The following is a 22779-nucleotide window of genomic DNA, read 5'->3' as shown; positions in this document are numbered from 1 at the left end:
GATCACCTTGTAAAACAACTAATTGAGTTTAAAATATAAATGAAAAGCAAAACATTTTTGTATAGATTTAAAAAATACATTATAAAATATATTTTTGCCCTTTTTTATAAAATGATAATATTCCCCCTGTTCTCTGCTGCTGGGGGAGGAAAAGCAGCAGCATACCGAGCTTCCCAGTGAATGGCTGTACAGCGGGGGGGGGTCAGGACAAGTCTGATTATTGGAGGGGAACACACTGCGTTCCCAGCATAGATAGAGAACTGACCACGGTGTGTTCTCCTGCTTAGTTTGGTCAGTTTTTAATAGGAAAGCAGAGAGACCGGCAGGAACACCAAGGATATCACTACCAATAAGCACATTGTATGGTGTAAAATTAAAAACACAAAGAATGTGATAAAAGCCAGAGTTTTATTGTATATATATTGTATATTATGTACAATACTTACTGTAAATGACAACAAACCTAGCCACATACAAGCTGTATATTTAATGAATTCCATGGTTTAGTATTTTTGCTTAGTATACATTTTGTAACTTTCTCTACTGATATCCTGCAAGATCATACTGAGCAAAATAGTGCAAAAAAGAATCTAATAGATGCAGCGGTGTAACAGTCATGCTGGCCTTTATCATTTTAATAGAAACATCCTATAAATATGTAAAATTTGCATAACTTTTAGAAAGAGAAAAACATCTGACATTTTACACTGTTGGCTTTGAAAAACTGATAAGTCTTGGAGAAATGTGTAATTAAAATATTAAAGAATACCCGTCAGCTATAATATAAATAAAATTCTCTCTAAGAATAGGTACCACAATGAGCCTACATTTAACTTTGTTAGCAAAATCGTATTTTTTGTGCTCTTCTCTAAAGCCAATGTGAACCAGTGTCCACCATGTGTCCTGGTCCATGATCATTCAGTTCCTGCTTAGCTGAGCATTCTCTGTAATGTTACCTGGATGTTCAAAATGCCAGTTCTGGCACACTGGGCACTAAGACTTTAAATTGTAAGAGGGGGCAGTTTTAGGGTGGGGGGTCTCTGTCCATGTTTCATGTTACACTCCAATTATGGGTATAACATGAAACATGGTCAGGAAGGTGGATTTAGCCATTAAGGCATACACACCCACCTATACACAAGGCTCCCTCTGTTCAATAACATTGCCTTTATTGGGCAATGAGGTATACTTACAGGTATGGGTGACAGTGGATGAGGAGGGCTTAGCTCCGAATGCATTGGGGCTCATGGCCCACTTGTGATCCTGTGGCCATCACCTTGCCATCGACTGGATCACTTTACAGGGAACAAGAAAGAAATACTTACATACTTCTATTGTGTAAGGCCGGCCACACACGGGTTGAACCATTAATGAGCTGTCCAAGTTGATTGATTGATTACCTTGGGTAAAACTAGCCTGATGGATTCTCTTGCAATTATAATAATCACTGTCTTCTCCCAGCCACCGGGAGCAGACAATGTCTCGGCAAGAGGGATTTCCCAATCAGCACTGCCTGTGTTAATGGGGGAATCGTGCAAATTTCTTTCAGAAATTTGCACCATGTATGGCCGGCCTAACTCATGCCCCGTACACACGGTCGGAATTTCTGACAGAAAAAGTCAGATGGGAGCTTTTCATCGTATATTCTGACCGTGTGTATGCCCCATCAAACTTTTTACTTCGAAAATTCAGACGGACTTAGAAAACATGTTCTATATTATTCCGACGGAACTTATTCCTATCGGGAAAACTGCTCGTCTGTATGCTGTTCCGACGTACCAAAAATGATGCATGCTCTGAAGCAAGTACGAGACGTCGTACGTGTTGTAAGTCACCACGTTCTTGACGGTCGGAATTTGGTGTGACCGTGTGTATGCAAGACAGCTTGAGCGAAATTCCGTCGGAAAAAGCTTCAGAGTTTATGCATACAGGGCATTACAGGCTCTGTAACTGAAGTAATGCTTCATTGGCTTGTAAATGACATTTTGCAGTGTTTACATCAGCAAGGAAACAAAACTTTGCTCATCTGGCTGATGAGGGAAGGACACCATAAAAGGTAGGCGAGTATTGTCTCAGCACCTGTTCGGGATCTTTTCACTGGTGAGTTATCAGTAGTAATAAAATTGCAAGTGTGACATGGCCCTTAGCAATAAAGCAAGACCAAAATCCCTGGGACAGAGATGGGCACAAAAGAAGCTATCTGGCTAAGAAATGTAAGAGGAACCCTAAAAAAAGCTCTGGCTAGTAGGTTCAGTTTACTATTAGGGTTGCGTTTTGGAAGGCTTATTTGGGTAAGCATTTATAAATATAAAGGCAACAAGAAGCCTATGATTAGTTGATTAGTGGTCAAGGTGAAGGGGGCGAGTTACTGTACAGTATTGTAATAAAATGTAAATCCAGAAAAGGTGATCTTTGTCTTTGGAGTAAAAACAGATGTACAATAAGCTGCACAGAAAAAGAAAATATTTAACAAGTCAAGATTTCTGCCTAAATTCAAATTCCTTTTTCTAAAGTAAATCCACTTGCAACAGAAGTGAGTGGGAAGAAGAACAGACAGCGTGACACAAGGGAGAGACACAAGTCGCAAACTTATCTCTGCCTCACAATTTCCCAGAAACAACATTTTATGATATATGTCTATAAAAGACTTGAACTTACAAGCTTCTTTAAATTACCGTAGATATCAGAATAGTCAAAACTGTCATGTAGAAAAGACAACATTGTCTCACTTGGTTGAGAAAAGGAATTACAAAAAACATTAATATAAAACATCCATAAGAAGCACCTAGACATTGTACAGAAAAACACACTTTGATTGATTGTCAGCAATACACAGGTAAGTCATAAGAATGACTTGGAGATGAACTTATTCTCTAACCTATGAAGCATTGACACAGTGGGGTTGATTTACTAAAACTGGAACACTCAATGTGATGCAGCTGTGCATGGTAGCCAATCAGCTTCTAACTTCAGCTTGTTCAAATAAGCTTTGGCAATAAAACCTGTTAGCTGATTGGTTTCTATGCAGAGCCGCACCAGATTTTGCACTCTCCAGTTTTGGTAAATAACCTCCAGTGTTTTCCCTGCTAGATACTATTGTATGAACTATACACATGGCATTTTTGGGGGTGGGTTGTCTCCATGTAAAAGGAGCAATCTTCATTAAAGCAGATGCTACTTCAGCTTAGGAGGTGAGAGGGCAACTGAATTTTTATAGAAAAGTTAAGCTGCATTAAAAAATGCAAAATTAATAAAATAAAAAGTGTCCCATAGTGCTGTGTGAATTCAGTTTAGTGTAGTGGTATAGTGAGTCCAGGCTACTGTGATGACACCACCCTCAGAAGGCATGACCATGACAGCCTTGGTTTGGAGGATGTGAACTGAATGATGGTGGCTGTCATTCAACCCAGAAGACTGGTGACATCTAGTGGAGGAAAGAAATTACTGCAGGGGACAACTCAACTATAGATGCAGCAATGGCAACTTGTTATTTTTATTTTCAAGAGTTTTAGCTTGAATTCTGCTGTAAAAAAGCACAACATGGCAAAGCAACTCTTATTTTTCTTTTCAGGGACAGGAAGTGAGGTTTAGATGTCCTCAAGAAGACATGCACAAAATAAACATTTGACACAAGCATTTACTCCTCAATGGGAGACTCACAAAAATAAAACTTTGACAAGAGTATTTATTCTTTCCACGTCTAGCGAAAACTGAAGAAAAAAAAAAAGTTTGGCTGTTGGCTTTAAACTACAGATTACTTGCTATGTATTCCAGGTGTAATCTGCAGGCAAATGCAAATAAAATGCGTCTAATCTTTATATAAAAAAACACTATTAAAGCAGCTTACAAATATACCTTTAAATGTTTCTATATCCATGTCATTTTCTTTTGAGATAGCTGGCACTGTATGTACATTAACTGTGAAGCCAAGTACAGGTGTCTATAGGCCACAGAGGCTATTGTATGAGTACTGCTGTTTTACTAAGATTCGAATAACGTAATACCTACAGGGTACATGACTTTATACACTACAATAAAACAGGTGACACTATTCCACTGACAAGTGACATTACCAGCATTCACTGCACAACTTGGCCTGCCCACTTATCTAGAGACTAAATATGGAAGTATACATTCAGATTAGTAATTTAAAAACACATAAATGTGTTTTATACACACTAACGACTGTGATTCCCTCTATTATTCATGCTTATTATTGTTCGACCTGATCCAAATCAGTGAGCATACCTAACCCACTATTCGTGTCACATAGCTGACGTTCTTTGGACTCATTCACATGGCGTTCTCATGCGGACAACATACAGCAAGATTGTTGCAACTCATTAATAATAATGTGCTATGTATCATTTCAGAAGGATTCTCCTTAGATAATAGTTAGAAAATCTGTCCTTTTTTGTGTCCTGTTGGGGAGAATGCCCTTCCTGCCATTAAGACACAACAGGAAGTGAGAGAAAATCTATCCAAAGTGAGTGAAAATCTCCTCTTAGATAGCTCTCACCGGAAAAGTTGCCCCTAATGGGAGATTTCCTTTTTCTGTTCTAATGACAACTATAACTTTTTGGATTCCCCATCACTTTCTGTTGCAGTGACAATGGTCACAGGACAAATAGAGAGAGCAATTCTCCTTACAAGGGACGATCAACATTTTCCATTGTATTTAAAAAATAAAAATGCTTTACTTTAGACATATATCTTACAATACATCTTCTAACCAGTAAAATCGAAGCCCTCATTCACCTCAGTATCTTTAGGCATTGTGGAGAAATTAATTTTCAAAGTTCACAACAGAGGCACTGAAATCGAGCAGAATCTGTCAGCCCTCAAATAGTAAACACACAGCATGTGTCTATAAACTGTTAGGCTCCATGCACACCAGCGTTTTTAGCTTAAAGAATGCTGGTAATATTTTTTTTTGTAGTATCGTTTTAGGAGCGTTAGCATTTTATTAGCATTTTTTTAAGTTCCTTAAAAAAAAAAAAAAAAAAAAAAGCTAAAATCAAAAAAATGCTATTAGTAGCGTTTAGGAGAATTTCTGCTGGAAAAACGCTCCAAGAAACTCTACAGAAGAAGAAAAAAAACTTCTGCTCCTAGATGCTAAAAAAGCTAAGCAAAAAAATGTGGCCTAAAGTAGCGTGCATGGACACATAGGATAACGCTATTTAGCTTCTAGGAGCAGAAAAAAATGCTAACAGCTTCTATGGAGCCTTATGCCCCATACACACGATCGGATTTTCTGACAACAAATGTTGGATGTGAGCTTGTTGGCAGAAAGTCCGACCATGTGTATGCTCCATCAAACGTTTGTTGTGTACTTTCCGCCAACTAATGTTGGCTAGCAGGTTCTCAAATTTTCCACCAACAAATTTTTGTTTTCGGACTTTCCGTTCGTGTGTACACAAGTCCGTCGGACAAAAGTCCACGCATGCTCGGAATCAAGTACGAGCCGGAAGCGCTCGGTCTTGTAAAACTAGCGTTCGTAATGGAGATATCCCGTACGTCTTGTACGTCACTACGTTCGTAATTGTTGGCCAACATTTGTGTGACTGTGTGTATGCAAGACAAGTTGGAGCCAACAACCTTCGAACAAAAATCCATGGTTTTGTTGTCCGATCGTGTGTATGGGGCATTAGAGTCTGTCGGAATTTGAGAATTATTTATTTCACAATGTAGGCAGCTAGAGAGGTCATTAGGGACCAGCTCTTTTACTACTTGTTATGTAAACAGTTTAAAGCGGTAGTAAACTGCTGTTTTGCTTTTTTTTTTGCTGGAACCTGCAAGGTAAAGCCATTTTTATGCTAGTAGCACATTATGTGAAGCTTACCTTAGAAAGAAGCCTTCCAGCGGTGAGCTGTCACAGCTGACAAGGCTTCCATCTTCACCTGTCTTCCTTCTGGGTTTGCGAACTCCGGGCCACGCACGCGAAAGCGGCCGTTTACGGCACAGGCCCAAGGGGCTGTTCCTTTAGAGCGCATGCGCCTGTGATGTAACCAGCAGCATGTACAGTAAATAGATCCTAAACGGTGCACGTTTAGGAGATATTGACAGTATCTATAGGTAAAGCCTTATTATAGGCTTACCTATAGGTACAAATTATGCATGGAAGTTTACCCCCCACTTTAATGTCCATAGTCTGGGCACGTGCACTTTAAGTGTCAGTTTAGTTTTACTAGCCCTTTAGATGAAATTTGGAGTTGGAGGGGCATGCTGGAACTTGTAGTTGCTCAGCTTCAGCAGCTGGACCTGAGCTAGACATTTGTATCCTGGTAAGTTTCCTTTCACAAGGACAGATGAATAGATAACTAATACACAGTAAAATCTGCCCAGCAGACAGCAACAGACAGCTGATATTTGAGGTGGAATTAAGAGCAATCTCCTGAGTCTTTAGCTCAATGTTAAACTGTCAAGTTCAATATATGTTGAAATGACCAACCATGGGAGATGAATCAGGATTCTTCCAATTACACTCCTGCACTGTACACAACGTTTCTGTGATAAAGGACACATCCATCTGTGGGTCTTCCCTATGATCAGCATGTCAATGAGGGGGATCTGAGAGTTACAGGCATCGCATTAGCTGTGGTATAAGTATTTAAGAACACATTTGGAAAACTGTTACAGCTGGCACATAAAACTTGAAAAAAGATAGACATGACTTGCATATATTTAGCTATATTACAATAAAACAATGGTATATACATAAAAGTATAAAAGGAGACATAAAAAAACAGCAGCATTGCTAAAGGTGTAAACAGAGTCTGTACATGCCTGTCAGTAGGCAAAGTAAAGGGTCATGCTGACGGGTGTGCTTTGCAACACAATTCAAACCCAGGACAGCAAAATCCTATTAATTTTGATTAAGTAGTTCACATAACAATTCAAAGGCTGCATTTGACCTGCATTTACACTTGTTTGGTAGTAGCATTTCCTTTTCTTGTCAAATGTTCCATTTTTTTATTCAAATGCAGCTGAATGTATTCACATAGCAAACGCAGTGTTTGAAGAGAACGCCCATCAACATGAACCCTAGCAGTCAGGCTGTGCTGTAACGCAAAGGCTGGCCATACATTATACAATTTTCCTATTTAACTTCCTTTAGATTTACCTTGAGCTATGAAGTGCAAGGGCTTACCTGACTGCACACATATTGAGAGTGTTTACATTTGATCTCATATTATATGATTTTGGTAAATCTAAAGAAAAATTGAACAAGAAAGTTGTATAATGTATGGTCAGACTTAGTGTGTTAAAGTGTGCTGTGGTGTCCAATCTGTTGTCAGAGCCCTAAGAAAGTCCCAATTCTAAGTGGGATGGGGGGGGGGGGGGCACAAACACGGCCTGTTGCCTTCCACAAATCAGCACTCAAAGCCTGAGGGACCTATCACTAGGCCTGAGCGTTGTCGGACAAGGGGAATATACTTAGGCATGCGCAAATTATGACTGGGAAGACACATGCACAGGAATTGCGGGGATCTTTGACAGCAGATTGAGGCACCGTTTTAGCGCAGTAAAAGGAAGAGAAGACACCTTGCGGTGCCAACAGTACAGCTTATCTGTTATGTTGTAGATTTTAGGATCCTGCTGTAATTCTTTAGCAGTTTGGGACATGTGCAGTCCTGGTCTAACAAATGTAATAAGACATACATTTAGTATTGAAATATTGTTTTTTGGCAAATTGATTATTTTTTTCTTTTTTTTAATTAGCTGCTGGATCTTTGGGTGGCTTTAGTTTGTACATGTTGAAGTAAGAGACAACTTGTTGGGGAACCTCAGCCAAAACACTTTGAGCGAGGGCTTCCTTGGGAGCCTAAAATCAGAACAGAAGAATTATTGAGAGGCAGAAAGGACAATATAACAATTTATGTTAGTCAAGGCACCAAATCCCATTTTACCAATCTTCCTGAATCTCAAAAACCCATAACATGTCATCCCCTTAGCATGAATATGCAGAGGAGTCATGATTCATAGACTTAAAGTGATACTAAAGTTTTGTTTCTTTTAATTAAAAATAACAAAGATGCCATACTTACCTGCGATGTGCAGTGGTTTTGCACAAAGCAGCCCAGATCCTCCTCTTCATGGGTCCCTCTTCAGTGCTTCTGGCCCCTCCCTCCTGTTGAGTGCCCCCACAGTAAGCAGCTTGCTATGGGGGCACCTGAGCCGAGCCACAGGTCCCTGTGTCCATTCAGACATGGAGCCGTGGCCTGACCCAACTCCCTTTCTCTCCTCATTGGCTGACTGACTTTGATTGACAGCAGCAGGAGACAATGGCGCTGTGCTGCTGTCTCAGCCAATGAGGAGGGGAGCCCCGGGCAGCCGAGATACTCCTGCTACATCGCTGGATGTAGAGGAACCTCAGGTAAGTATTAGGGGGGCTGCTGCACACAGAAGACTTTCTATCTTAATGCATAGAACACATTAGGATAAAAAACCTTCTGACTTTTCAATCACTTTAATGAGAGATTATCATTTTTTTTAACAGCTTTTGTAGGATAGAAAAGATGATAGTGAAGTATATATTATAAGATGTCATTGCAATTTGTAGTGTATACAGAAGGAAATCACATGTTGCCTTTATAAGTATGATGATCAGGTGTTCCAGTTTCAGTGACTTCCCTTGTATCATGCCTATTTCACAGCATTAGATTCTGAAGCTAAAGATAGTCAGGCAACTAACATTTTTAAAAGAAGGATTCTATAAAAAAAACTCTTTGTATTTCTCTCAACATGAGTTTCCTTTCATCAGAACTTTAAAGCCTAAGTGCAGCCAAAATCAACAACAGAAAAATTAGAACGGGAGACAACTTACAGTCAGTAGGGTGTGTCTTTTATGCTGTTCCTTTGCTGCTAGTAGTAATACTCTTGCATCCTGCTCCACCCCACCCTAATCTTTCCGTGCATTGGGGGTTAATAAAACTAAAGGCCCGTTGCAGCCTCTCATTAAAATAGCCTGATTATTCCTGCCCTTTCCCTGCAGCTGCTCCATTCATAGAAGCCGTACTACAGCTACTATGATTAGAACAGGATCTATGAATGGAGGACAGGCATCTGATTGATAGCTCCGCCCCCTACAGTCATAGATTGTGTTCCATTCATAGAAGTTGTAGTGTGGCTTCTATGAATGGAGCAGCTGGGGGGGAATAATAGTTGGGCTCTCTCGATGCAAGCCTGTAACAGCTCTTTTAGTTCTTTAGTGGCTTTTCATGCTTAGTAAATGCCTTCACCTGGTTTATTGGAATCTGCAACACTTTTGCACTCAACTAACCAACATTTTCAGTACGTTTGCTCCTAAGGAATACAAATGTTTGCAAATTCTGTCAAATTTCTCTACTGAATTAGCACATTTTAGAAAAGATTAATTTAAACCTTAACGCTAAGTTTTATTGAATCACTTAGGGCCCATTTACTGTATATTTGTGTGGTGCATTATGTTATGTCTCACCCATACACACTCCAGCATGTCCAACAAACCCCTTTTTGCAACGCAACGCCCTACTGTGCGTTGTGGCAAACTACATCAAAGTTGCATTAGGGAAGATGAGCAAGAATGCAGTGGGGAAGTTGTGAATGGCACAGCATCAGGGACATGTGTAATGTGCAGCGCCACAACTCAAAAATGTGATTTGCCTTTAAAGTTTTTTTGTTTGACACAACAGCTGACCGAATTCCCACAGCTGGACTAAAGTGAAAATGGTTTATACATGCAATAAACTTGTTTGCATTTTCTTTACTTTACTAATGTATTTCCAACAATGGCTGAAACATTTTAAAGTAGAAGGAAACCTTTTAAAATAAAAGGAAAACTTTTTTTCGCAGTCATATGACTGGCTGTGTGTGGCTGGTGCAGGTAGTGGGCATAAATTATTTTGGGGCTGGCAGGCTTACAGCTATTGACGCCAGTGGGATGACGTCACTGCTCTAAGGATTCAGCGATGTTGTCAGTGCCTTCTATAAACTGACACACTCACCGAAGCTTTGAGGCTATATGCTTGGAAAAAGTTTAAAAAAAAATGTTAATTACTTTGAGATATTTATTGGAAACGAAAAAAACTAGAAAATACGAGCAATGGGAAGGCAACATTTAATAGGTGGGTGACTGTATTGCCTTTCCTTCTACTTTATAGCTGAACTGCATGCTCAAATGTCTTACGATCTAGCTACCTCCTCACGCTTTGTCCAATCACAAAAGCAGCCCATGATACTGATACTGTGAGGGGCTAAGCATACACACAACACTAGAGCTAGAGTCATTTATAGCTGCAGCACCGATGTTGGGCAAAGGTAAGTGGATCATAACACGTCTAAGCATATTTATTTGATGGTACTTGGAGTCTATCATTAAATTTAAGAAAGTATGGCCAACCAGGGACACTCACATGAGTACAGACAAATAGGCTGCGCACCCCACAAGATGCATAAAAATTATACGAAAACCCCCTAACGGGGTTTTAAAGCAGCCAATGAATGCAATGTAGATGGTCAAAAAATACAGTATGATGTATATATTATGGTCAACAAAGGATCCCGTATACTTTATGCATAATGCCTAATCAGCGTCTGACTATGGCAAGTTTGGTTATATTCTCTTAATATCACTTGACAATATGTATAATCATCTTGTTGCCTCTTGCTGTGTCTCTTGTTGTCTCCCCCTGATCGGCTGTGCTCTCCATTTAGGGGGCGGGACTGTACCATTCATGCCTTCCTGGCAGGACAAGAGGGGTGACGCTTGGGCCCTGCGTCTCCTTGATGCGCCCACCAGGTGGCAGCACCTGGGATTGGGTGCTTCTTGTCTGCCAGCGGCGTCCCGGATCCCTTCCGGACGCCGAGCTCACGCGCGCGTGATGTCACGGCGCCTGCGCAGTTGCAGCGGAAGCGACGGGGGACCCGAGAGTTCATTCTCCTCCGGAACGCCGGGGGGGGGTCACGCAGCGAGCGCACTGTTGTGCTGCTCTTTCCCCCAATGAAGGGGGAGGAGGGAGGGGAGTGAATGAGCACCCGCACCTGATGGGGTTTAGTTAATTAACTTTTCCTTTTAATGCAAAGTTCCAGGGGAGGCTCATTGACTCTCTCCTGACTTGGTGATACCTTGTATGCAGTTACCAGTCTGAGTGATTGGTGAGTACATTTAAAACGTCCTAACTGCTTCTATCTATTTGTGGTTCATACCACGGCTCCTCAGCATTCCTCCTTTATTACTCCTTCTATCCAGCGATGTCTGATTATAACATTTTAACCTTCCAGAACCCTGGGCAATCTGATTCGAGCCATTCCGGTCCTTTTTATCGGGTAATAAGCACTGCCGTCACCACATGCACTTTTTTATTCCTTGTGTTTATGTATCACGTATTGTTTGGTTTTGTCATGTGGATTGTTGCGTTATCGCTGGGTCTTTTTCACACACATGAGTCTTCCCTCTCTTCCCTTTCTTTTATTCCTAGCCACTTCTTTCTATATTCTCACTACTGCACCATCCCCATTCTCCCTTTTTTCTTCCAGCTCCGGCTGGTCTTCCCCATCTTGCACTTTGGTCCTTTTCACTGGTGTACGGCTAGTACTATTACTCCAATACCTCTACCGCTGTATGGTCCTAAATGGGCAGCCGGTCGTTTGTTGTTTGCTCTCGCTAGTCACATACTCACTTCTTTCACCCTTTGGGTTTCACTGCTCCCTTTCGTATTTGTTTTCTCCACTTTCCCCTCTTCCCCCCCCCCCCTCCACTCTTCCATTTTCCCCTCCTCCCTTCCTTCCCCCCCCCCTTTTTTTTTCTCCCTCCCTTCCCCTTTTTTCCTCCTCTCTTCCTCTTCTTGCTGCACCTTCTTGTTCCCTGCATTCCCACGGACCTATATTCTAATACGAGTAAATTGCCCTTAATTAGGGGAATTACCTTCTTTCTGGGGGAATTAATGATTCCTTGCTTTTAATCTGATTCCAGCGTCACCGTTACTCCATCTTGGGTGCAGTGTGTGCCACCTGCTGTCCGTTTTTACCTTTTCCCCCTGTGGGGGGCAGTATACGCGTGATCCCTTGCAAGGCACGTCTGGCCTATTACCCGCTCTCTGGGGAGCTGGCCTGTCACTGGGGAGGCAAAGGACATAGGAGGGACCACATCCTTCTCATCACGAACATCCTGAATTATCGGGAACTCTGTGATGGGTAGTTATGCAATTTATGCAGACATGCTGTGTTGTACATACATAGGTCTATTATTTTTGAGTTTTATGCTATGTTTGATATATGCTTACATCCCTACAGTTGACAACTATCCTCTGAAGAAGACCCAGTGAGGGTCGAAACGCGTCAGGATTTTAATACCTATGATCTTGTTGTCCTAAATACACTATATTTTACACTGTTCCCAATTACGGGCACTGTCCGTTGTGATTTTTATATTGTACTCCAGTTCATGTCCTGACTTTATAGGTCAGAACTCATCTGTTTTACACTATTTTTTGTACCAATAAAATTATTTTTTTGACCATCTACATTGCATTCATTGGCTGCTTTAAAGCCCCGTTAGGAAATTTAAGAAAGTATTTTTAAGAAAACAATTCTCTGACCTGTGCAAACTTTCTGAATGGCACAAACTGCACAATGTCTCTTATAGCCATCTCTCCAGTGGGTGATCGAAGACCTCCATTGTCACCGTCTAGAAACTCCATGGCACTGAAGTCAGCCCCTCCCACGCCAATTATAATGATGGACATTGGAAGCTTGGCAGCATTAACGATGGCATGTCGTGTCTGATCAAGATCTGTTATCACCCCATCAGTGATAATCAGCAGGACAAAGTATTGCTACAAAAGAAAAGGAGATTAAATGTTAACAACTTTGAAAACTAAAAAGACTGATGTTGTATTTGCTCCATTATAGGTTAACATTATATGTAAAGAATAGACATAAAATAACACTATAATAAAAACTCTCATGACACATCTGCAGTGGCTGATCATAACGCCTGGTATTGTGCACAGCCAAAAAAAGGTTTCCCCATGGTAGTCAGTGTGCTTCGATGGTAGGATTTTAGTCTACATTCATCTGCAGCTTGTTAAGGTGTCCCCTGAAAGAATAGCTTGCGATCTCTTGATTTTAAAGCGTCCATCCAAAATCTGTTTTGTCTGCATTTCATAGATTTTGGAGAGTTAAACCACATGACAATTTTATACCCCTCAGGGACTTATTGGTGAGATCTGGTTGCTGGAGCTCCTAGGTCTGCACACCTGCTGTGGCCATTAAAAAAGGTCCGGTTCTCCCTGCTGGATTGTTTATTTATTTTATATTATAATACAGAAAGTGCTGGGCAGGTACAACCAAAAGGTGGACAGGAACAGAGCTGCGAATTATAGTAGGGAGATTTCGCTGGTGGAATATCCAAGATATAATAGTCAGGGACGGACTCAGCCCAGTAGGTTCCATTTTTAGCTAAAATACTACATTTTAATGGACTGACCCTTAAAGTAGTGTTTTCCTTCACCTTCGACTTAAAATATTCTACTTTCTCCGATTTTTGTTTCATCACTAACCTCTCTCCCGTGTACAAATTGGTACACATTTTCTAGATCAGCCATTCTCAACCAGGGTTCCGTGGAACCCTGAGGTTCCTCCAGAAGTTGCTAGGGGTCCCTTGAGTTGTGGTCAATTGACCTCACATTTAATAATGCCTGCATAGTTCTGGGTCCAAAAGCACTTGGCAGAGCCAGCAGCACACCAATTATCTAGTTTTTAGCTGTCTGTAAGGGTGGTATCCTGGCCACCACTGTAAGAGGTTGCATTCTCCCACTGACCCCCAATTCATTATAGCGGGGTTTCCTGAGGCATGAAAAAAATATTTTTTGAGGGTTGCTCTATGATAAAAAAGGATGTTCTAGGTAGTTAAAGAATATACAAACCTAACATTTCATATTCCTGATATGTGCCTGCTGTATAATGTACTTGTATGAAAAAGTATCCTGTTCTCTTTTTATTGCTCCTTTGTGCAAAATCCATGGTGTTCCTGTCAGTCCCTCTGTATTCCTATTAAAAACTGACCACACTAAGCAGGACAACACACAATTGTCAGTTCTATAGCTGTGCTGGGAACTCAGCCTGCTCTCCTCCAATGATCAGACTTGTATGAAGCTCAGTTTGCTGCTGTTTCTACTCTCCCAGCTCTTAAGCAGCTGAGAACAGGGGAAATGTGATCACTTATAAGAAAAAAGGCATTTATGTTTTTTATATACAAATGTTTTGCCGTTTGTTTCTGTTTTAAACTGAATGGGTTGTTTTAGAAGGTGAGAGTTCACATATACTTTAAAAGGCTCTTGGAAGCTTTATTCTGCATGTCAATGTAAAAGACAATTTTTACAACAGCACATATGGAGCAAGGAAAATTAAAAAATAAATAAACATAATATTACAACTCAAAGCAAGCATTCATTGATCCAGCTTTATCAACTAAGCATCCAAAAAATCTTACTTACCGAAGCAGTCTTTTGCTGAGTTGCAGCAGCAGCAAATGCAGCGACATGGTTAATAATTGGAGAAAAGTTGGTGGGGCCATACAGTTTAACTTGAGGAAGACAACTGCGGTACGCATCTATTACCCCCTCAATTCCTACAAGAATAGAAAAGAAAATAGGTCTTGGTTATAGATACTATAGAGAATAAAATATATTTCCAGTGGAGATTATCTATGGGTTTGCTCTCCAGAAGCTCTGGTTAAGGTAGTTCTGTATGGAAGCATTTATTCCTGAGAATTGGAACCTTTCCCACAGACTTCAATTTTTGGAAGAGTGGGAAAGGTTAGAACTTCTGACAATTTCTAGGGAATTCCCCTCACCTCTTGTTGGATCACTGGGAAAAAACAAAAGTATGTAAAATGCTCAACGTGGCCACAAACACTAAAATCCTTGTAGATGTTCCAACCATTCTTCATTCTATCCAAAAAGTAAAAACACAAGCTTTGACTGAAGCTCTTTCCAGTGTTTTTGGTTGAACTGTTGCCTAACACTATCTATTTTTGGGTTGCTGTGTATACATCTAATTATATGAGCTAGCAAGAAACCAGAAATGCAAATTTTCATATTTTATTGTCACAGAACAATTAACCACATTTGTATAGTCAAGGGATTTCAAGAATTTATAGTATGAATAAACATGTATTTGAAAGGTTTAACCGTTTTTTTCTTTTTCTGACACTTGTAGCGTACAAGTTAAAATCAGAATTTTTTGCTAAAAAATTTACTTAGAACCTCCAAAAGTTATATATATATTTTTAACAGAGAACCTAGAGCAGGGATATGCATAGCGGAGTCTTGCTATGCCTCATGGGACTTGTAGTTCAGCTGGAGGTCCGCTAACTGAATATCCCTTCCCTAGAGAATAAAATGGCAGTCTTTGCAATATTTTATGTCACACTGTATTTGCGCAGCGGTCTTTCAAACGCAATTTTTTGGTAAAAAAATACACTTTCATAAATAAAAAAATAGTAAAGTTAGGCCAAATTTTTGTATAACGTAAAAGAGGATGTTACACCAATTAAATGGATACCTAACATGTCGCGCTTTAAAATTGTGCAATAGTGGAATGGCGACAAACTACGATACTTAAAAATCTCCATAGGCAAGCTTTAAAAAGTTTTAACGGTTACCAGTTTAGAGTTACAGAGAAGGTCTAGTGCTACAATTATTGCTTTTTTTTTTAACGATCGCAGCAATAACTCACGCGTGGTTTGAACATTTGCGGCCGCGACTTACGTATGTGTTCTCTTCAGCACGTGAGCACGGAGGGATGGGACACTTTACATTATTTTTTTGGTTGTTTCTTTTTTTTTTGGATCACTTTTTTTACTGTCACAAGGAATGTAACAGCAATATTCATGTGTCAGGTATTTTTTTGGAGGGATCTGGGGTCCCTCCTTTGCACTTAAAAGCATTCAAAATGCCAAGTTTGGCTGTTTTGAATAGTGATATTTTTTTAAAAATCTGGCGCCTTTAAGGCTCCAATAAACCGGAAGTGACGTTGTGACACTGCTGCCGGGTTACTAGATCCGAGACCCGATCAAAGCTGTGCCGGCTGGTCACTTGGGCCTCTCAGGGGGGAGCAGCGGACTGGGAGGGGGTGTTGGAACGTCCCCTCCCGCTGCATGTGATAAAAATCGAGCGGCTGCTTATCCACATCGGTTGTTATAAAAAGAAAGCCGACCGTCAGCTCTAAAAAAAAAAAACAGTACCAGGGTGATGCCTGCATCACCCCAGTACAACCACTTGAAGCAGAATGACGTACAGGTACGTGATTTTGCAGCAAGTGGTTAAAGTGCATGTCAAGATAAAACTAGAAATAAATTGTAAATCTCTACAATATCTTCACCAGGAGTGCTTAACCTTTTGAAGAGCGAGGGCCACTTAAGTGATGTGGTAACCGGTTGCAGGCCAGAATAAACTATGGGGTTTTACCACCCCCAAACCACAAATGTACATGACCTGTCCTGAGCCCCCTAGAAGGCTGCTTTTACACCAATGCACTGTGGTTTATCCACACCGCAATGTAGAACAGTGCACCTGTGGCTTTGCTGCACTGGGCCATAGACTATTACATTTTGCGGGTGTGGTGCACTTCCTAAAAGTGCACCAAAACTCCTGCATTCAGGAGTTTTGGTGTGCTTTCCGACAGCACAGCAAACCCACAGGATAAAATAGAAGTCTATGGCTGAGTGCAACTAACCCACAGGAAAGCCGCAGGTGCACTGTGCTACACCGCAGTGCTTCCTCTTCCCGCTTCTGCTGGCATCGCTCTTCAAGCTGCTAGAAAGGTCCTAGGCGAAGTGCACTTGGTATCACTCCACCTGGGACAGGAGCCGCCGCTACAGAGGAAGCATTGGCTTATGTGTGGTTTTCATGTTTGTTGAACATTTTCTACTATAATAAATATTGCGCTATGATTTGATCTCTTGGCATTTCTCGTGAATTGATCAGTGCATGAAGCCCAATTGATGTAACAGCAGAGAGCAGACAGCTGACCTTAGAAAGATTTTTGTACACAGTAACTTCCCACATCAGGATAAAGCGCTTAATGACCTTCTTAAACTAAGGAGTCATCTCCATGTGGTGAGTGTGCATTTTACACATACTGTATGTGGTGGTACAAGCATGCACATGTGAGGAACACGAAGAACCACAAGGGAATGAATAACCTCTTTTGGTGTCAAGTCACTTAAAGGATAAGTTCACCTTTGGTAACATGTTACATGTTACACCTACATTCGGGGTGTAACATGTCACACCTACATTCGGGGTGTAACATGTCACATGTTATAAATGCACCAACCCCCAAACCCCCCCCCCCCCATTGTTGTGACAGCTAGTGGGCCACCCGCCTGGCCGTGTCATTCAATCACAGTATTTTGTGAATGAGGAAACTGCAAGTCCCAACAGACTTTGCGGCTGCAGGCTTGTAGTTTTCAATGAATTACCAGAGCACTATTGAAGGCTCTTGGTAGTTTACTAAGCTTTGTGTCGGAGTGTAACTGTCTGCTTGTATCAGAGGTATGGGTAGACAGTCTGCCGGACCGTGGCATTACACAGACATTCTGCTGACCGTCTTTGCAGGTTCCTAACAAAAAAAAAAAAAACAAATGTGTTGGAAGGCAACATGCTTAATATCACACATTTCTGGATTTTTACTGCCTGGTTAATAAAGCCATTTGGCCTGTTATGCAGCGTACACACGGTCGGACTTTTCAACCGGACTTGTCCAACGGATCAAATCCGGCGGACAATCCGATCATGTGTGTGCTTCACCGGACCTTCAGCGGACTTTTCCAGTCGCAAATTTGACAGACTTTAGATTTGGAACATGCTTCAAATCTTTACGTCGTAACTCCACCGGACCCAGAAATCCGCTCGTCTGTATGCTAGTCCGACGGACAAAAACTGACGCTAGGGCAGCTATTGGCTACTGGCTATCAACTTCCTTATTTTAGTCCGGTGTGCATCATCACGTACGAATCCGTCGGACTTTGGTGTGATCGTGTGTAGGCAAGTCCGTTCGTTAAAAAGTCCGTTGGAAGTCTGTCAAAAGTCCGTCGAAAGTCCGCCTGTGTGTACGCGGCCTAAGAAGTAGCCTGGAATACCAGCAGAGCAAGATTACCTAGCAAGGTGTGTATAGCAGACTAATGCGTATCAGAATCTTCATCTGGAAAAAGGATTCACGCATACCTCCTGGTGGTGGGGTATGGGAACAGGAGAGCTTTGCTTCAGACCACCTGGTAATGGGAAGAGTAAAGTGCCTACTTGCCTTGCCTGTAACCAAGACATCAAAAAGCCAGATGTTGCTGGGATGTTGACCTGGGTCAAGGCAGGTGTTAATAGAGTAATGCTGCCCCCTGGTGGAAGACGGTAACATATTTATGTTCGGGGCAATAACATATGGTACTCCCTGGTGATTAGGACGAACAACCCCTTTCTCATTGGATAGAGGACTACACGGGCGAGCAGAGGGTGTTTGTGTGGGTTGTTTTTGAGAATGCATTAAAAGACCACGGCACACCATGGTCGGTCTCTTTCTCTTTATCCTGGAGCCCAGCCAGCATACAGGACCCGAAAGGAAGGACATGCGGTATCACATCGCCCCTGCTCTTTTTGTTTTATATGCTGTGTAGTATTCTTTTAGTGTTTTATGTTTGCATTACTACTTACTTTGTAAATAATTGAGACCTTTGCTTATTTTAGCATCGTGTTTATTTCTATAGTGAATATTGTTATTATATCATATCATATTATATCACCACCATTAACCTTATCAGCGGTCAGCTAATATAAATTCCAAATATGAAAACAAGAATGTGTGAATCAAAATGGCAAAAAATAAATTCATTAACAGTCCCACATAGCTCCTGATAACGGCCATCCCTTTTGGCTGAAACTCGCTGAGGCTTGATCGCGTCATCGCGGCCACACATCCACCTGTAAAGACGATCACAGGGAATCGAGCGTCACCGCAATACAGCAGCGCCCTGAGAGAGAATGGCCGGATACCCCTGATTAAAATACATGCTGATCACACCGGGTGCCAGGCATAGGCATCAGAAAATGTGAGTTTATCCCATTTCGTTACCACATCCTTAAATAAATTACGGTTTTACACTATGAGTGCGCCCCTCTGTCATTCTGTCTCCCTATTTATGGAGGACCATTCTAAACGCAGCTGATCTGGATTAACCATTTAGGGGTTACATATCCCCACGAAGCACAAGTGACTACTCTAGCGATACGTGGTCAATTCAGAAGAGTGAGTGCACATCCAGGTGGGGCACCTCTGTCTGCACACTGAATTGGAGCACCTCTAGTTTTGATCGACGTACGAGTACTTTTTTCACAACGAAGTGGAACTGTTAATGAATTTCACACGTTGTTTTCATATTTGGAATTTTTATTAGCTGAGCGTGGTGTCTAACCTTTTTATCTCACTGTGACGCTAGTCAGCTCACATTCGCACTGCTGCTGGCAACCACTTTCCCATTGGCGCAAAGTTTTTTCTTTGTTCATTAACCTTAACTATAGGAATAAACAAGATAATACACATACATACACACACACACACCATATACTATCCCTTATCTGCAAAAAATGCGCATTTAGTGAAAGTGAACTTATCCTTTAATTTTGAATTTAAAAGCTTTGAGAAGCTACCTTTAACCTCTTGCTGACTGCCCGCCGTCGATTGACGGCAGAAGAATAGCACTCCTACGCAAATAGCTGTAGCTGTACGGCGGTCGCTTTGAGTATAGAGGGCGCGTGCGCGTCCCTAAGGAGCCGATGCACGTGCTCGGCAGCCGCCGGGCACCCGCGATCGATCCTGACAGAGCAAGAATGGGGATTTGTGTGTGTAAACACACAAATCCACGTTCTGTCAGGGGTGTGGAGAAAGATTGTGTGTTCCTAGTATATAGGAACACCGATCGGTCTCCTCCCCAAGTCAGTCCCATCCTCCCAAAGTTAGAACACAGAGGGAACACATTTAACCCCTTGATCGCCTCCTAGTGTTAACCCCTTCCCTGCCAGTGACATTTACACAGTAATCAGTGCATTTTTATAGCACTGATCGCTGTATAAATGTCAATGGTTCCAAAAATGTGTCAAAAGTGTCTGATCTGCCTGCTGCAATGTTACAGTTCCGATAAAAAATTGCAGATTGCCGTCATTACTAGTAAAATGTCCTTGGCCAGGTGGAGAACCGCCCAGCGTCGGTACCATTACACTCCTCCATCTAGCCACCAGATAGTACTACCGTGGAAAGGAGGGGCGGTGCCACAGCAGTGACACCGCACCTGCAACACACAGAAGGTGACGTCGATGCATGGCGCATGAATGTCCACCCACCCTAAGTAGAAGGGGAGGAGAAGGGTACATGGTATGCATCGCAGCTCCCAGGAGGGATGAGAGCCAGAGGGCTCCTAAACCAGATCACATGGCACACTAAATAGAGCAAGGGACGCTGTATATCTAATCAAGGGATGGGAGGTAACAGCCCCATCCTAAGGGTGCTTGGGACTTTGAATGAAGCACAAAGGTATAAAGAATATTTTATTGAACTGACGCCCATGCTCCTGAAGAATGGATCAAACCACGAAATGCATAGAGCTATTATATGCCGTGTCCCTATGATTCAATTGATATCTGTCAGTATGTATAGGTTTTGACATTAATCGTTTATAATCATGTGGCAACCCGTCTACATTGTATGTATAGATATACATTTTTATGAATTGTACCAGTTATTATAATTGTATTGGATATACACTTACTCATGATTATGTGTTTGTATGTTAATTTATACAACTGAATTCTTTATACCTTATGCCCCGTACACACGATGGGATTTTATGACAACAAAACCATGGATTTTTGTTCGAAGGATGTTGGCTCCAACTTGGCTTGCATACATCCTGTCACACAAATGTTGGCCAACAATTACGAACGTAGTGACGTACAAGACGTACGTGATATCTCCATTACGAACGCTAGTTATATCTCCGGCTCGTACTTGATTCCGAGCATGCGTGGACTTTTGTTCGATCGGAAAGTCTGACAACAAACATTTGTTGGCGGAAAATTTGAGAACCTGCTATCCAACATTTGTTGGTGGAAAGTCCGACAACAATTGTTCGATGGAGCATACACATGGTCGGACTTTTCGTCAACAAGCTCACATCCAACATTTGTTTTCGGAAAATCTGATCGTGTGTATGGGGCATAAGTGCTTCATTCAAAGTCCCAATCCCCTTTCCCCTCTTTTTTTGACATATAGATAGGGATGGAGGCAATTGACCTTACCAGGTCACCACCTCATATAAAGTCCCAACTGTTCTCCTTTTTCTTATTACTAGTAAAAAATAAAAAAATAATAAAAATGTCATTAATCTATCACCTATTTTGAAGACGCTATAACTTTTGCACAAATCAATCAATATGCTCTTATTGCAATTTTTTTTTTACAAAAAATATGTAGAAGAACATATATTAGCCTAAACTGATGAAGAAGAAATTAGTTTTTATAATTTGGGATATTTATTATAGCAAAAAGTAAAAAATTGTGTTTTTTTTTTTTCAAAATTGACGCTCTTCTTTTGTTTATAGCGCAAAAAGTAAAAATTGCAGAGGTGATCAAATACCACCAAAAGAAAGCTCTATTTGTAGGAAAAAAGGACATACATTTTGTTTGGGTACAACGTCGCACCACCGCACAATTGTCAGTTAAAGCGACGCAGTGCCATATCGCAAAAAATGCCTTGGTCCTTGGTCAGGAAGGGGGTAAATCCTACCGAGGCTGAAGTGGTTAAAGGCGCTATATAAAATAAAGTTTATTATTATTAAAATAAAATTTTGTTTATCAGGACTTTTGATCTATTGAATTTACCTAATTTATGTGGACCTTCTGATGCACATTTGTTGGTATATGGAGTATAAGCGAAGCACCTGCACTTTATATTATTGGTTTATGGGTGTTGTAAACACTTAAAGGGGCAACTACACTCTTTTGTATCAACTGTTTAGAGCTAGGCACCCTATATGATTTTTTCATTTATATAACTTATTAGTTCTTACCAGCACAGTAAGGGTTTGATGGGTTGAAGTTTATTGGAAACTCATGTGAAACCTGAAATAAAAAAGGAAAAACTTAATCTTAATAAGAATATTTGCAGGAACCATAACGCACACATGATTATTGTAATATGGGCTTGTGGAAGGTAACGACAGTGGTGAATATCTAACATGAAGAGCATGATGGCCAGCATAAAGAACGCCAGTTTTTAGGAGAAGGGGGAGCTGGTCATGGTATCTGAAGAGGGAATGTCTCAACCTTACCATAACTACAGGCCAATCCTTTGCAATTACCTCAATCTGGCCCTTTAGTGCCTTTGACACGCAATGCCTGCTTATTTCTGCTTAAAAAGTCCTTGAACAGTGGTAAGTAGATGACAAAGGACTAGTCAATAGTATTGCCTGCTGTCTCCCTGCAGCTACTCTTTTCTCCATAACGGAATTACCATGCCTTTTTCCATCCTGTGTCCCTGTATAGAGGTTGCCATCTTGGATAAAGGCAGGGCTTTGCTACCTCGTGTACCTCCCTAAATGACTGGTAACCTGATGACTAGTGGGGGAAAATTTAAAGTGGTTCTAAACTCTAAAGATTTTTTTTTTTTACTTAACGCATTGTCTGCATTAGGGTAAAAAAACCTGCCACTACCTTTTCCTCCCCCTCTCTAACATTTACCCAAGTCCT

General features: G+C 41.2%; 1 protein-coding gene across 2 annotated transcripts in view; it reads right to left on the bottom strand.

The window, feature by feature from the left end:
- Positions 1-389: 389 nt before the first annotated feature.
- Positions 390-22779, bottom strand: part of CPNE3 (copine 3) — a 104204-nt gene continuing 81814 nt past the window's right edge. For both annotated transcript variants that reach the window (XM_073631914.1, XM_073631913.1), the window contains exons 13-16: positions 22101-22152; positions 14478-14611; positions 12579-12815; positions 390-7825 (exon numbers count right to left, since the gene is read on the bottom strand). In XM_073631914.1, the coding sequence (XP_073488015.1) occupies positions 7715-7825; positions 12579-12815; positions 14478-14611; positions 22101-22152 (534 nt within the window). In that variant the 3' untranslated portion in view covers positions 390-7714. The remainder of the gene's footprint in view (positions 7826-12578; positions 12816-14477; positions 14612-22100; positions 22153-22779) is intronic.

Source organism: Aquarana catesbeiana, linkage group LG05 (assembly GCF_042186555.1).
Source record: "Aquarana catesbeiana isolate 2022-GZ linkage group LG05, ASM4218655v1, whole genome shotgun sequence".
Taxonomy (NCBI): domain Eukaryota; kingdom Metazoa; phylum Chordata; class Amphibia; order Anura; family Ranidae; genus Aquarana; species Aquarana catesbeiana.
Note: the sequence above shows the minus strand (reverse complement) of the source record. Positions and strands in the feature narration are given on the sequence as shown.